The sequence below is a fragment of the Temnothorax longispinosus genome, chromosome 5, assembly GCF_030848805.1.
Source record: "Temnothorax longispinosus isolate EJ_2023e chromosome 5, Tlon_JGU_v1, whole genome shotgun sequence".
NCBI lineage: Eukaryota > Metazoa > Arthropoda > Insecta > Hymenoptera > Formicidae > Temnothorax > Temnothorax longispinosus.
This window is the reverse complement of record NC_092362.1, coordinates 4,895,994-4,910,316: the sequence shown is the minus strand read 5'-3', so window position 1 is coordinate 4,910,316 and position 14,323 is coordinate 4,895,994. Positions and strand designations below refer to the sequence as shown.

Here is a 14,323-nt window from a genome sequence, read left to right as displayed (position 1 = left end):
GAGTACATTATTTCTGTTTACTTCTGTATGAGTAAGTATCCTATGCTTTGACGTCTTAAATGAAGTAAGTGAAATTCTAGTGTGTTTACTTTTATTAACAGTTTCTCTAGTTCATTGTCAGTTACTTCCTCGTTTATTAATAATTGCATGTTTTGATGTCTGTCTCCATGCGACGTTTATCTGAATGTCTCGGAAGTGCATCTTCACACATGGACATCTGCATAAGCAATCGGAACCGGAACCGGGCGCGGATGCACGCGCGTGTATGCGCAACGGCGTGTATGCAGAGTGTGCCGGTATAAAAGCCTAGAAAATACGTTGCTAAGTTGCAGTTCTCACCTAGCCGCCTGAAATATCGTAATGGTGAAGATGACTTTCAAGGTAGAGTGTCGAAACTCGTCGCGAAGAAAAGAAAAGTTACGCGGATTGGAGAAAGTGTTCATTAAATAATAGCTCCGCGACATATAAAAAGATGGAAAAAGAAATAGAAAAGGAAAGAGAAAGAAGCGAAGGGAGAGAGTGAAATATGTAGGGCTAAGAAAGGAAAATAAGGGTGAAGAGGGACTCTAAATTGCCAGTAATTACGCACGCATAATTGGTCCGGTGGTATACGCGCGGAAGGGTCGACGAAATAAATAATTCGGGATAGGGCGGGAAGGTAGTTCAACGCGGTTTTGTCGGAGACCTGAGCAATGTCGTGAATGTAAAATGGGATTAAAGTGTTGCTTGACATTTAAGTCTACTCGATGTAATTAGTTCGTTCAGCCGGATTGTCGCGAACGTAAGTTTTTGCTAAAGATAGTGTTCATTTCACAGCACAGCAGGACGTGCTCAAGAGGTGGGTTCTGGGGTTCAACTTCATGAAAATTAAAAAGTGCCCACTGACTTGCAACGCTTCTCTTTAATTGTATTAAACGCTCGCGTTCTTTTATACTTGGCTAATCTTGAGATTTTCTCACCTCAGAAGTCTTAGTTGTTTTATTATAGCTATAACAGTTCTATTATTTTCTCATGTATATATATATGTGTAGGAGAGTGAATAAATTCTTTCTTATATAGTTTTAGCGCAAACTTGCGTTTTGTCTCTATTGTAGAGAAATATAGAGCCACCGAAGCTTTTAAATTAGCCATAAAAGAGCTTTTAAATTAAGTTATTATTCTGATGATAATAGCCTTTAAAATTACTTGTTTATTACATGCTTCAAATTTTGCCCAGATTATAATGTAATATCTATATGACTCTTGATGATACATTAAATATACATGATATCTCAAAGTTTCATAACTCGACGAGTGCATATAAAATCTTACATAATACATGTTAACATGCACATATTCTATCTCTTTTTACATATATTCTACTATATTCCAAACTTACGCGTGTACTTATATATGCAATAATGCAAACTGTACTTTCATGTGCATTTTACATGTACAATTACTATAAAACAGTCTGCATGTGTGGCATTAGTTTTGACAAAATTTGCATAAAATAAAATTATAATTTGTATTTATATTATATATTTTATTGTGTAGAGTAACGATTTGCTTATTACATCAATTTATAATTACATATAATTGAAAGGTTTAAAATATCGAGTAAAAAACTTTTATTTCAAGACGCGGAGACTGATGAAGCGTACAAGCAAAGACGAAGAAACATTCCTCGATAAATCGCGCGTCTATTTCTTTCTTCAAACGAGTTACTTCCGTCGGACTGATTCATGTTAGTTTGAACATTGACGACCAAACTTTGGGATCCCCGTAATTAAAAACGAGAGGTCAACGATCCGCTGCTCGATGCCGATAAATATCGCAAATTTCTAGAGTTTCATCATGGCATCGAGTTCGTATACACAAGTGACATCGATCATACAGATCACATTTCCGTGCAATTTCGATTTGTCGGACTACTAGTTTGAAATATTCCAATTTGTTTGACTGTTTATACGTGCGGGAAAAGTATGACACTAAAACACGTAAAATTATTTAAATTACGTCTCCCTTCGCTCAGCAATTCCTTTCCGTCAGTCAATATTATTTTACAATAGAATTTTTATCTAAAAGAAGTATTTTCCCCATAAATAAGAAAATTATAATAGAGACTGGGAGATTACACGAAGACTTGGGTCTCGGTAAAAATATGTCCAGCGCTTATGTAAACGAACTCTTCGGTTCATAACGCATGCTATTTACAACCCATGATCGATACCTATCAGAGCATCGAAAGCCCCTTCTGCCGTGCCGGAGGTTGAGTTCCCGGACAACACGACACCGTCGACATAAACTTCTTGTGTCGCAGGTCACCGTCGCACTAACCATCGGCCTCGCCCTGGTCGATCGATCAATCGGTGGCGTGATACCGCTGGACACCCATGATCATCATGTCTCGGTGGCCAGCTCGTACATGCATTTTCAAGGGCCGGTACAGGGACCTGAATACGAAGTGAAAGTGCCGCACGTACCTGTGGACCATCTCGGCGAGCACAACTATCTGACTCACCACGAGCACCGCCATCACGACGGCTATACGGTCGACTACGTAGGGAAGCCGAAGTACGAGTTCTCGTACGGCGTCGAGGACCATCATACCGGCGACTTTCACGGCCAGAAGGAGTCCAGCGACGGTGAGTGAAAAGGACGAGTCACTTTTATGCCTTCGTGACTTTCACGCGGGATGACAACGACAAGCCGAGTCTTTGAATGACCGGCTACCTGTGGCTACCGCCGTTTATCCGATTTCCAACGTGGCGACGCCGACGACGGCTCGGCGTTCTGACGCTGACGTCGGCAAAAATTGCCACGGGTGAAAAGAAAATTGCATTTCTACGGAGACTGCCCGCGAGCACGCCCTTCCGACACGTCGAGAATACCGCGAGCCGGTATGTGCGAATGCTTGTGCGTGTGCGGGTATGGGAATGTGTGCTTTTTCGTGTCAACTCTTCAGTTGGAACTACGTTTTCTTACTTGAGTCGTAAGTTGACTCGAGGAATTGTAAACTGGCTTCAACGGCGCATCGTAGTTGTACAAGCGTCTTATATAGAGATATAAACTTACCCCAAAAGTGAGCAAACTTCGCAGATGCATTCCTTGACCAAGTTAGAATCAATTCTTCCTTAGCGAAAGTATCGAAGTATTTGGTTTACAAGCGATTTGAGCTACAAACGATTGAAAGTGAAAGACACCTAGGAAATTACGATTCAGGAGTTCAAATAAAGAAAGCTTCGTTTGCATTTCGTTTTGAGTAGGCTTTGCTTGAACGGAATTTTGATTCAAGTTTTAAATATGTCACAATATTTAATATTGAAGATATAAAAAAATTATGAGAGACAAGCATTTTCGATCAAACTCCTCCAAAAAATTAATTTTGATTTATTCAAGGGATATGTCTAACGAAGTTAATTCAAATATTCTATTTACATTCTGTATAACTGTAGGTCTGAATTTATTTAGAATTACATATATACTATCGAGATAACTAAACATTGTGATCCTATCAAAACATTTTTCTAAATAAATTTAAATTTTCATTATCGCGAACAACAATTAAAAAGAGAGAAAAATAATAAAAATCAAGAGGTAATATTTAGAAATTGTTCTAATTCTGGAATATTTTAGTTATCAGAAAAATTCTTCGCAAGATAGGATTTTTCTACAAAATAATTATTGATAGCAAACACATTTAGACTGACGTTTCATCATTTCCAGTCACGACTATCCACAATCTCGAACTGCGTCAAGAAGAATCCTTTTTGCCTTTTATCAAATGTTCTTTTCCGCAGGACACAGCGTGTCCGGGGAATATACCGTGAAAGATCCAGGTGGCAGCCTTCGGATCGTTAGCTACCACGCGGACAAGGAGGGATTTCACGCGATGGTACACACTTCCGGGAAGAATGATCACTCGGGTGGGGTCTACGGCGGTCAAGGGCACGACGATATCCAAGGCCACCTTCACGAGTATGCCGCGTTATCCGCACACGCGGCAGCATACTGAAAGAAAACTCGCGGTCACCATGACAACCGTGACTGATCGCTTTTGCATGTACCTGGCACGATTATAGACTTTTCCTTTCCCGAATCGTCAACGTTGATGTTTCCGTTTTGTATACCAAAGGCAACAACGGTGCTATCCGTTCGACATTACATTACGCAGGGATAACGTATCGTATATATTGTAAATATAGTTCATCCCTTTATACACGATGAACGAAATAAACATGACGGGAGAATGCATGTTTATTCCTTTTTATATTATACGAGCAGCAGTATTGCCATGCTTTCCCGATACAGAATATGAAAGTTTTTTGACAAACCGTGATAGACACGGAAACTATATGAATAAGGATTTACAAAATTAATAAAGGTTTCCGATAAATAATTGACGTTCGCTTAATAGAAGTAACCCGATCGAAAATATATTTTATTATGTATTCTTTTATGCATATAACTCTTTTTACGTTTATCGAAAACCTTTTAATTGATTAACATTTTAATCGAGCGTCCGCGTTTATTCAAAAATTTCCATTGAAATGGGTAAAAAGTTAAATATACAATATGAGCTACCCGCAAGTTATAATTACTCAATTTGCGAGAATTTCTGCGCTTTGCTAAAATTCCTCGATGGCCCGAATTTTGTCCGGATTCGTTAAAAAAAGCAATATAAAATATTTGAGAAATGTAACATTTCTGACGAATATAATAAAATGATCATTTTGTAATCCCGACTACAATATTCTTTACTCGAAGCAATATATTAACAACATTACTATTTATATAAATTTTCATGCTCTTATGAATTTGACGGATATTTACAGATGATACATTTCATTACAAAATTATAGTAGTTTACGGCAAAAACACAGTGACGCACGCTCAAGCCGATTAACTGATATACCTACGGCTGAGCTGATTATGGAAGGTATACGAGAACTATGTCGCAACATATTACATCGCAACTCAGAAAGATAAAGTGACAATGATAATACACATGTGGTGCAATTGTTTTAAAGTTGTGCCGTAAATTATCTGCCCGCGCATTTCAACCGGGACGCGACGTAATATACACATACCGTAATAGCATGAAAGTCACATTGTTACGACGTGGAACACCTTATTACGCGGCTATCGATCATTAATACCGGGAAGCTGCGTGGCAGAAGATTCGCTCGCGATACACGTAAACGACAGGAACGCGGCGTTGCGGCGGATATCGCGCTCTAATGAAAATAAACTGCTCGTAACAGGGGCACACGAGTAATAACTTCTGATGCTCTAAAGTGCGAAGAGATTCCAATTGCCACTAATCATCGGGGATTATCGAGTAACGAGTGGCGCAGGGTCGATTCGCCGGCAAAATGAAAATCCGGGTCACGCGGGATTGAATTATCCATTGAATATTATGGGCGTGCAGGCTACAAGTTAAAACTCATCGTCAGCGGTGCCGTTATAAAATGAGCATGAGAAAAATGCGCTTCTTTTTATATGTTTTAACGCGGCGTTAAAAAGCTCATTTAGAACTTCCCATCCCTCTCTCTCTCTCTCTCTCTCTCTCTCTCTCTCTCCCTCCCTCTCTCTCTTTCTTTTGTAGCGCACGGTTAATTTTTGCGTGGTTAATATACTCTAACGCAATTTCTTGTAATTACTATTTCAAAAAGAGTATACTGTTTTCAAAGTATGCAAAAAGAGTGCGCGTTTTATTTATGAAAAAACCATTTATCGAATAGTCGCAAAACAAACGTCACATGCAGATGGACATTAAAAAATTGTTTTACGAATGTTATAAATGCAACAAATTCCAGGAAAATAGGTCAATGAAAGGCGAGTCAAGAATACTGTAAAATGAACTGAAAAGCAGAAAGACATGTTTTGTGCAAATTGTAGAACAGAAGTGATATTTTACATGCATGATAATTGTCGAAGGTTTTGAGGTGATATGATTCTTCCGCGATGTATCGACGAACGAAAATAAAAAAGGAAGAGCCATTTAATTCGATCTTATCATGTTGGAACAGGCAAAGACGGGCACGTCGTTAAACTACATCTCGTGCAATCTCTCCGGTAATGACGAAACGTCGTTATCGAGAGTGTTTCGAGGAAAAACGCGTAATCCCGTCGAGGGATATATCCAAAGCAATATACTGTACGCGATTCAGGAGAGATAAAAGAAACACATTCCCGAGCTAACAATGGCGCGAATACATGAAGAGATGTTGGAGGAGAGGCAGATTGATAAAAAATCAATGCCAATACTCTAAATATTACGTATATTATGTCATTAAATCGATAACGATGCTTCCGATAAATATTCTCGACACACGTGTTGGAGCAATGAATCAGCAACGTGCATTTTAATAAGCGACGAATCTCATATCGATAAGACTAAGGGAGAGGAAAGTGTCTAATAATTTCATCACGCGTCGCTTAAAACTTGCGCTCGCGTGACATATCGAAATCGCGCCCGCTGCGACTTACCTACGTACCGTCGTCGTCGTTTCGAACGGTCGCGATAACGACTGTACATGTAGATATTTCGGGGTGTTTCCAACCCCGGGAGTCGACCGCCTGCGGCAATTTCCGCAGCGTCGCGCGAGCTACTAATTACTGCTGGCATCGCGCTGATTATTCCTCCCGCTGCTCGCACCCTCAACAAATCGCTCGTGATCGAGCGCCCCGCCGCCGCGCCGCGGCGTAAATGTCGCATGCTGTCTGACAAAGGAGAGTTTATATGGTTTACCTCCGACGTGATTCTCAGCTGTGTTTGAGAGAATTCTCTGGAGAATGCTTTAGAGCGAATTTCATCACAACAGCACACACATTACCGAGAATTTTGTATATTCGAAAATATGAGTTTCGTCGTAGGAAATTTAGAAAAATTTGGAAAATTTCACATTATCGTTAACGAGCTAATTTTCTACAGTTAATAATGAACGATTAATTATGGCAAAATTACGAGAGAGGTATTAAATCAATGCAATTACAATTTTAATTACGGTATATCGTGTAACCATGTTCGAGTATGGATTTTGCCTAAAATATCCTCACATCCTTTTATCAACCGGTTGATAACCATCGCTTACGCCCTGCAAAGTGAACAAATTAATAATTCATATTGCTGATTGGAACGTACGATTGTCGCAATCAAGGTTGTCTCGTCAACATAACGAGGACGTCGTGTATCGTATAGTTTTATTTGCGTACTCGAAGCATTATAATAATTAGAATGCGGAAATGCATTATACCGCATATCAACGCATATGTACATAGTTACGCATATTGTAATTTCCCTGAAAGCGCGCACCTATTACAAAAGCGCTTTGAGAATAAAAAATTTCTGGAAAATATCTGAAAAATTTGTAATCAGTTAATGGATTTTTAAAAAAATTCGTTTATTTTCTAATAATATTTTTGTTGACGGTTTTTTATTAAATATTTTATTAAAGAAAAATTGTTTAAAATAACAAATAAATTTTTAAATCTCAATTTAATACATTATAGTGTCTATAATTCCAAAGTATGACTCAATGTGCGCGCATGTCTAAAAATTGTTAACTTTAAATTAAACGTAATAAGCTCTATGCAGCACAATTATAGTATAATTAGAATCAAGTTAATTATTTATTTATAATTACAATTTCTAATAAAACATGCTGAAATTGTAAATCCAGATTAGCAACAATCTTGTTCAAGTTTGAAATTATGCCCGTTAACTCATTGAGACGATTATAATTTTATGTCCGATATTCCAGCTTTTTCCACAGATTCGCGGAAGAACGTATGTGGTGTCTTGAATATTTCAAAAAAAGGAAAAACTACATGCACACTTGCCATGCAAGACTCGACTCGACCATAAATCCACGCACGACTAGCGAGCTTGGTATAAAAAAGCACAAGGTGTAATTCGATTCGCGAAACAGCAGAGAAAAGTAGATAGCCGATTGGCGAATCGTAACTTTTGCGAGCAATTTTCTGCGCGCGTTCGCAGCAATAAATCATTTTGCGTAACATTTTCGGATCTTGCGCGGTCAAGAAAGAGGGTCGCTAGGTATTATATAATAATCGCACGTAAATAATGGTTGCAGCTGCCTACCGCCAATATAAAATTTTTTGTGAATATATTGGATATTTTAGAACATACTTTTTCTTTCACAATATCTATGTAATATGAGCAATTAATAAATTTTAAAATAATTCAACCTGTTTCTGACACGTAAATTTATCTTTAAATATTTAAGAAAGTTCGATTATAATTCCCCGTATGGGGCCGGGGTAGAATAGTCCCATGGTATGTTCTGCCTGTCGTAAGAGGCGAAAAGAACAAGTGATATAGGGCAGCAGCTAAGTCACTGTCAGGTCGAGGCTGGAGAGATCTGATACAGAACACTAGATTATAATGGCATTAATAACGTTTCGATAATTTAGTTTCGACAAATAAATATATAAAAGTGCAGAAAAATTTATTACAAGTAAAAGTTAGTCAAAAAATTAGTTTTAAGCACTTATTTATATACAGTGACTACGTGATATAATATAAAAAATGCAGATATAACAATTAGGTTTATAAAATGAACGATAATGTTTACGAACTCGTGATTATCCAAATATTCAGTTTTACAAATTAAGTTTTGCAGGAAAATAAATTTTCACGCTTTTATTTTTTATTTAAAACCGGACTATTAAGAACAATTTGCTCTTGGAATGACCGGCTTTTATTTTGCGACGTTTATTGCAATTGGAAAATAATAGAAAAGTATTGCTAAAACGACAAATTTGCCGATAGTCATGCCAGCAAATATTTTCGGCTCGTACATGCCGCGCGGTAGTAATTGAAGCTAATAGTCTTGCTATAGTGCCAAATTGTTGCATAACCGCATGAAACGATTGCAAGAATCATAAAAATTCAGTCATTTTGGAGATTTTTATTAATTATGAGAAATTTATTACAGATTTTTCGTTCAAGCTCAATTTTTGAATAATCTTTAAAACAAGAATTAGAGACATTTAAATATAAATCTGCAATATAATATTAATTAAAGTTTTGAACACAAGTACATACAAATATATATACACACACTGATGGTTTTTATTTTTAAAACTTTACTTAATATGATATACAAAGTATACATTATTATATTATATACATTATTGTAATTATAGCCATTTCCAGTAATTTTGTAAAGAATTTAATATATAATATATTACTTAATAATTTTATTTCGTATTATTTAGTGACTTACAAATAAAAATTTTCTCAAGAGAAAGGTGGTAGTGAAGCTTTTAAGTATATCTCAGATCAGAGCGCTGTCATCAATCAATAATGAAATCGTCAATTAAATAGTCGATTGACAGTCAAGATTTTATCTTTAAGTAATTTTTCCGTAAGCAAACTCGTAGTAACGAAGTATCTACCATCGCAACAGTTTGTTCAGATTACAATTAACAAATGTATAGGCGCACACACGCGTGCGCCGGCGTGTATACGTGTGCGGAATTGGCAATCGGTACGCAGCCTATAGGCCACACCGGTATTTCCCGACCGATTGAAATACGGGCCCCCGGTTTCGACATGTATAGCAGTGTCGGCCATTCGGCCGCTTCCAACGGCAAACCTATCGATTATCCGGTCGCGCGTTTCTATCACACTCCGTCCATTTGCAAACTGATTCATTATAATTGTAGCGTCAAAGTGGCCCACGCGTCCGCTGATGTATACGCGATTTCACGCGCGGCGTGCCGCGCGGGGGCTTGTCGTGTCGTCGCGCAGTACGTTTACGAGTTTATTTTACGAAATAATCCGGCCAAACCATCGCGCGATAAATCGTTCCTCGAGTTTTATCTCGTAATTGAATTCCCCGGCGTGGCGGGAGTTAACGTTAACGCTCGCGCGTTACGCGGAACGACAGGTTGCGAAGGGCCGATGCTGTAACGGTGCTGTAACCGAGCCCTCGCTGACACCCGCGCGGAAATTGACCGTGCCCGTTATCTATACACGTTGTCCAAAGGCCGCATCACTTTGATATTCTTTATCATATTTGACGGGCAGTTTGTAGTGTAACAGCACATTATACATTCATAAATGTACTTCATTGGCGGATCTTGTTTAATAATCGTTTATTTTAGATCTCACTATTGATCACATTATTCTAACATATAAACATCACCTTTATTATTGCTATCTACGATTGAAGTACTTAGCGTTTATATACAATGTATTATTCAGGAATGCTTCGTGCAAACAAGCACAAATGTACTAAATAAATGTAGGATTTAAATCGCTATTTACCTTGGTACTGTTGCGAGAGAACTTCCCGTTAAATCTACTTATAACTTTTATGAATGACTACACTGGATGCCCCGCAACCAGACAGTTCTGATAGCACATTCTGGAGATTGGAGTCAAAAATCCTGAAACAAAAATGTCGAGTCCCGCGTTATAAACGATCGAAGTTGGCCTAAAGTTTGCAGTAACATTATTAAACGCGTAATCTAAGAAGTAATTTTAAGGATGGGTCGAAGAAACTTCGCGTTGTCGACTGTTTTTCTAACCGCTCCCGGAGGTAGCGAAGAACTAAATCTCGCGCGTTAATAAGCTTTATTTTTACGGAGCGGCTCGGGGCCGCGAGTTGAACTTTCCGCGGGGTTTTTCTCTATTTAATTTAGAACGCGTCAGGTGGTTAGCAGTACAACGTTCGCAAAGTAGCTAAGTGGTTCAATTGCGGAGCGGCACGAAGCGCGCGGGTCCGGCCACGGTCTACTGCCGAGCTCGTGGAAAGACTTTCGCGTGGACCAAGTGTGCCAAAGTGCCAAGCGGAAGTGACAAATTTTCGGTGTAGAGAGAATTACAAGAGAGAGGGGGGGGGGAGAAAAGAGAGAGAAAGAAAAAAATACCTCTATATTTCCCCGTCGTTGGCGAGTAATGTCACCGAAATGAATAACGTGAAAATCGAACGCTCGCGCAAGAATATCGCGAACCTGCATCGAATCGAACGGATTCGACTGAGCATACTGGTTTAATCTTCCGATTCGCCTGGAGTACTGTCTGCTTGGAAGGAAAAGCCGGAGATTGACGAACGTGACTTTTTACCTCTTACCATGCTCATGTGAATCGGGTTTCGCGAGCGCGTGCGTGCACACGCATACATAAGATGGGGATGGAGTTACATGAAGTTACATTTTCTCGTGATAACAGAATTCTTCGACATATTTCCATCAGTATAATAAAATACATACTGCGAAAGATGTTTAATGAACATTTCAATCTTCGTAAAAATATCAGATACCGCTGTATCGATTTGTTCTATCAGCTGAGACACTTTGTGCTTTTAAAAAAAGTTGAACTATTTTTAGCGAGCATTTTCTATAAGGTTTTGCATATGACGTTATTAATTAGCACGGTAAAGTACATGCTACAAAAAAGTTAATCAAACAACGTTAAAATTCTAAGAATAACAAATAGATATTTTACTTTTCAAACATTGTTTTTCTGTAAATATGCCTCGTCGACATTTATTTGTTTTAGCCCTTATTGCCGTCCATAGATATGGAAAACGTAAAGAATGTTGCGGAATAAACAATTTTCAGTTGTAAAGTCTGCATTAAAAGAATTCGTCGATACGTCACAAACGGAACATAACTGTCCACCATAATTCGAATGAACAGTTAGACTTTGTGAATAATCCGTGAATATCAGCGAGGCGACCGCGATTATCGAGGTTCAAGAGGAAAAGAGAAAAAGGTGAAACGCGAAATGAAACGGAGGCTGTGTTTAAGAGCGAACTAAATCAATAGCCCAGTCTACTGTGACCCGTAGGACCAAATGTGGGTCATACCGTTATCCAGTTCTCACTCTTTCGTCCTGCCGTCCCGACCGCGCGTTCGACTGTCACCCTCCTTCTTTCTCTTTTCACGCTATTTACTCCCTTCGCGCTTCTTATTTCCGCTCTCGTTCACCTCTCGCTCTGACACAATACGCACATGTGCACATGGCACGCGCGTCTTCTCGCTTTATCTTTCGCGCTCGCCTCGCACATTCCGCGTATGTCACTGCACAATCTCACTCTCGTGCGCGCTGATACACATACACAGTTTATACATTCCTCATAAATACATTTCGAGAACATTTTGCAGCAAAAGCCTTATCGTTCGCGGCTGATACATAGTACATGCTTGCAGAATTACGTATTTGGCTTTTTGACAGCACGTTACGGTACGGCCTCATCGATATATTGTCTCTCTTTTCTTCGAGATTATAATATTAACCCAAGAAGATATTTAATTTAAAGAATGTATGGTCAATTTTAACCAGGTCAACTTTTGTATGAAAATTTTTCTTGTAAAACGTATACATGCTGCGAAAACTCCTTTGTGTAATGGCCTTCCGAGGAGATGACTTCCCAGTCGCGTCTCGCGTGTAAACGCTTTGTTACACAACGTGCATTCTTTGGAGAACGTACGTTGTATGCGCGCGCTCGTCGTTATGGCATTTTGGATGCTTTAAAATTATAAATGGCTTCTCTTTATAGATTATGGAGTAAAATTCAAGAGAACAGAAATAATTTGTAAACAAAACTAACTTATAAATATTCTGAAGATGAAATTAACTCCCGCCAAGAACGTAAGCACTGGCGCTATGTGTCTATCATCATAAAATAATAAAGGTGTATCTTTAACAAGATCGTTGCTAGGTAGATAGCAAAGTAATGCCCATCGTTAACATTAATGAATGTTTTTTTTTTCTTAACGTTCCTCAATTTTTATCCTAATATCAGCGACGATGGAGGAGCGGCATTTTCCACGTCGTCGTGACGATCATGACGCTACCTCCGAAAAAGAGATAAAGCGACGTGCCCGAAGATAAATCGCCTCTTCGTAATCTTTCTGAGAAGATAAAAAGCGCATGGTAAGAATTTATGAGAAAAATTATCATAGACAATGAAAGAAATACCAGGGAAATGACGCACACCAACATCCACCGTTTCAAACGTAATGATCTATACGTAGATGTTACGTTATCCGGCTTAGTGATATGAGGATATGTTTTTTAAATATTTCTCTTTCCATCCAATCATATCAATTGCAATTACAAATCTGTACAAAAGCCCGTATAAAAGACACAATCGCTCTCATTATAACTGCGACAAGATAATCTCGGATAACTCGATTAGTCTCGAATTTGCATACACGATGGAATCTTAATATGAACCCGCGGGCTGATTACAAATAATATCTGCATTATAAAGTTATGCAATAGAACTATGATTATCAATGGTGCTTGTGTGTTAAATTACACTCTGTAAAAATAGGAACTTTATATAATTATATAATATTTCTACAATTTTTCTTTCGGAGTCACAGAAAAAATAACTAAAGACAGAAGAGAATAAAAAAGAGAATGATGTAATAGAAATATAACAGAAAAATAAGGAAACAAGTAATATAAATTTAACTTTTCAGTGGAATTGGAGAGAGAGAATATAAATTACCTTCGAATATTGTAATATTATTTAATGTCAGCATATATTACTTAAGCGTTTTTCGCTATTTTTGAAATTTACAATAATCGCGAATATGACAAGACGTTTATTATCAGCCTATAATAAACAAAAAATTATTATGTACATCCAAGTTTAACAGATCACATATTAATTGTTGTTTAATTACAAGCAAGCGAGGAAATACGCGGTTATACATCTGTTTTTCAATATTTTCCGGACGCTATCCTACAAGCGAAGAAAAAGTGTTCCGTGTATTCAAACGTGCATTAAATTGCGCAACACTCGGACGATTTTTGTCAATGAAAAAACTTTTGCGCGCTATTATGCATATCGCAGCGTAGGAATCGGCACTTGACGATCTACTCGATACTCTTCGATGATGCTCCACGATGTTGCATGATACTCGACGTGACTATCTCGTAGGATTATGTACTGTAGGGCTTCGTGATGAGTATGTAGACTCATTTATGCTCATGACAATGAAACATAACGTTTACGATCCTTATAAGAAGGCAGGCAAGGATTAAGTAAAGTAAAAGATAAAAATCACAAATATAATTTTCTCTGAGACATATTAATCGTTTGTTTATTCTCAACTCTCTCAACTATCTTTTCTTTATTTCTTTACTATATAATGATAAATATTTAGACATCTTACAAAACTTCTTTTTGGGAATATCATTCATTTACTATTTTGCTATAATATTAAAAGCAAAATATCTGAAATGTAAAAATCTAAAAGTGTCACTTTGCAAATTAGATAAAGTTTTCTTTTGCATCTAGTTTTAAAAAACTTCCCCAGGTATTTTATATTTTTAGAAATAGATTTG

The 14,323-nt window shown here is 37.9% G+C and overlaps 1 protein-coding gene across 1 annotated transcript; it reads left to right on the top strand.

Annotated features, from left to right (window-relative positions):
* Positions 1–306: 306 nt before the first annotated feature.
* Positions 307–4,706, top strand: LOC139813152 (uncharacterized). Its single transcript, XM_071778502.1, has 3 exons — positions 307–381; positions 2,303–2,627; positions 3,783–4,706. The coding sequence occupies exons 1-3, from the start codon at positions 361–363 to the stop codon at positions 3,995–3,997; spliced, it is 561 nt and encodes a 186-aa protein (XP_071634603.1). The 5' UTR covers positions 307–360; the 3' UTR covers positions 3,998–4,706.
* Positions 4,707–14,323: the final 9,617 nt, after the last annotated feature.

Bases quoted from the DNA above. Each gene is read 5' to 3' on its own strand.
- LOC139813152 (XM_071778502.1), top strand. From the start codon at position 361: ATGGTGAAGATGACTTTCAAG. The intron at 382-2,302 runs GTAGAGTGTCGA...CTTGTGTCGCAG, and splicing joins TGGTGAAGATGACTTTCAAG to GTCACCGTCGCACTAACCAT. The intron at 2,628-3,782 runs GTGAGTGAAAAG...TCTTTTCCGCAG, and splicing joins CCAGAAGGAGTCCAGCGACG to GACACAGCGTGTCCGGGGAA.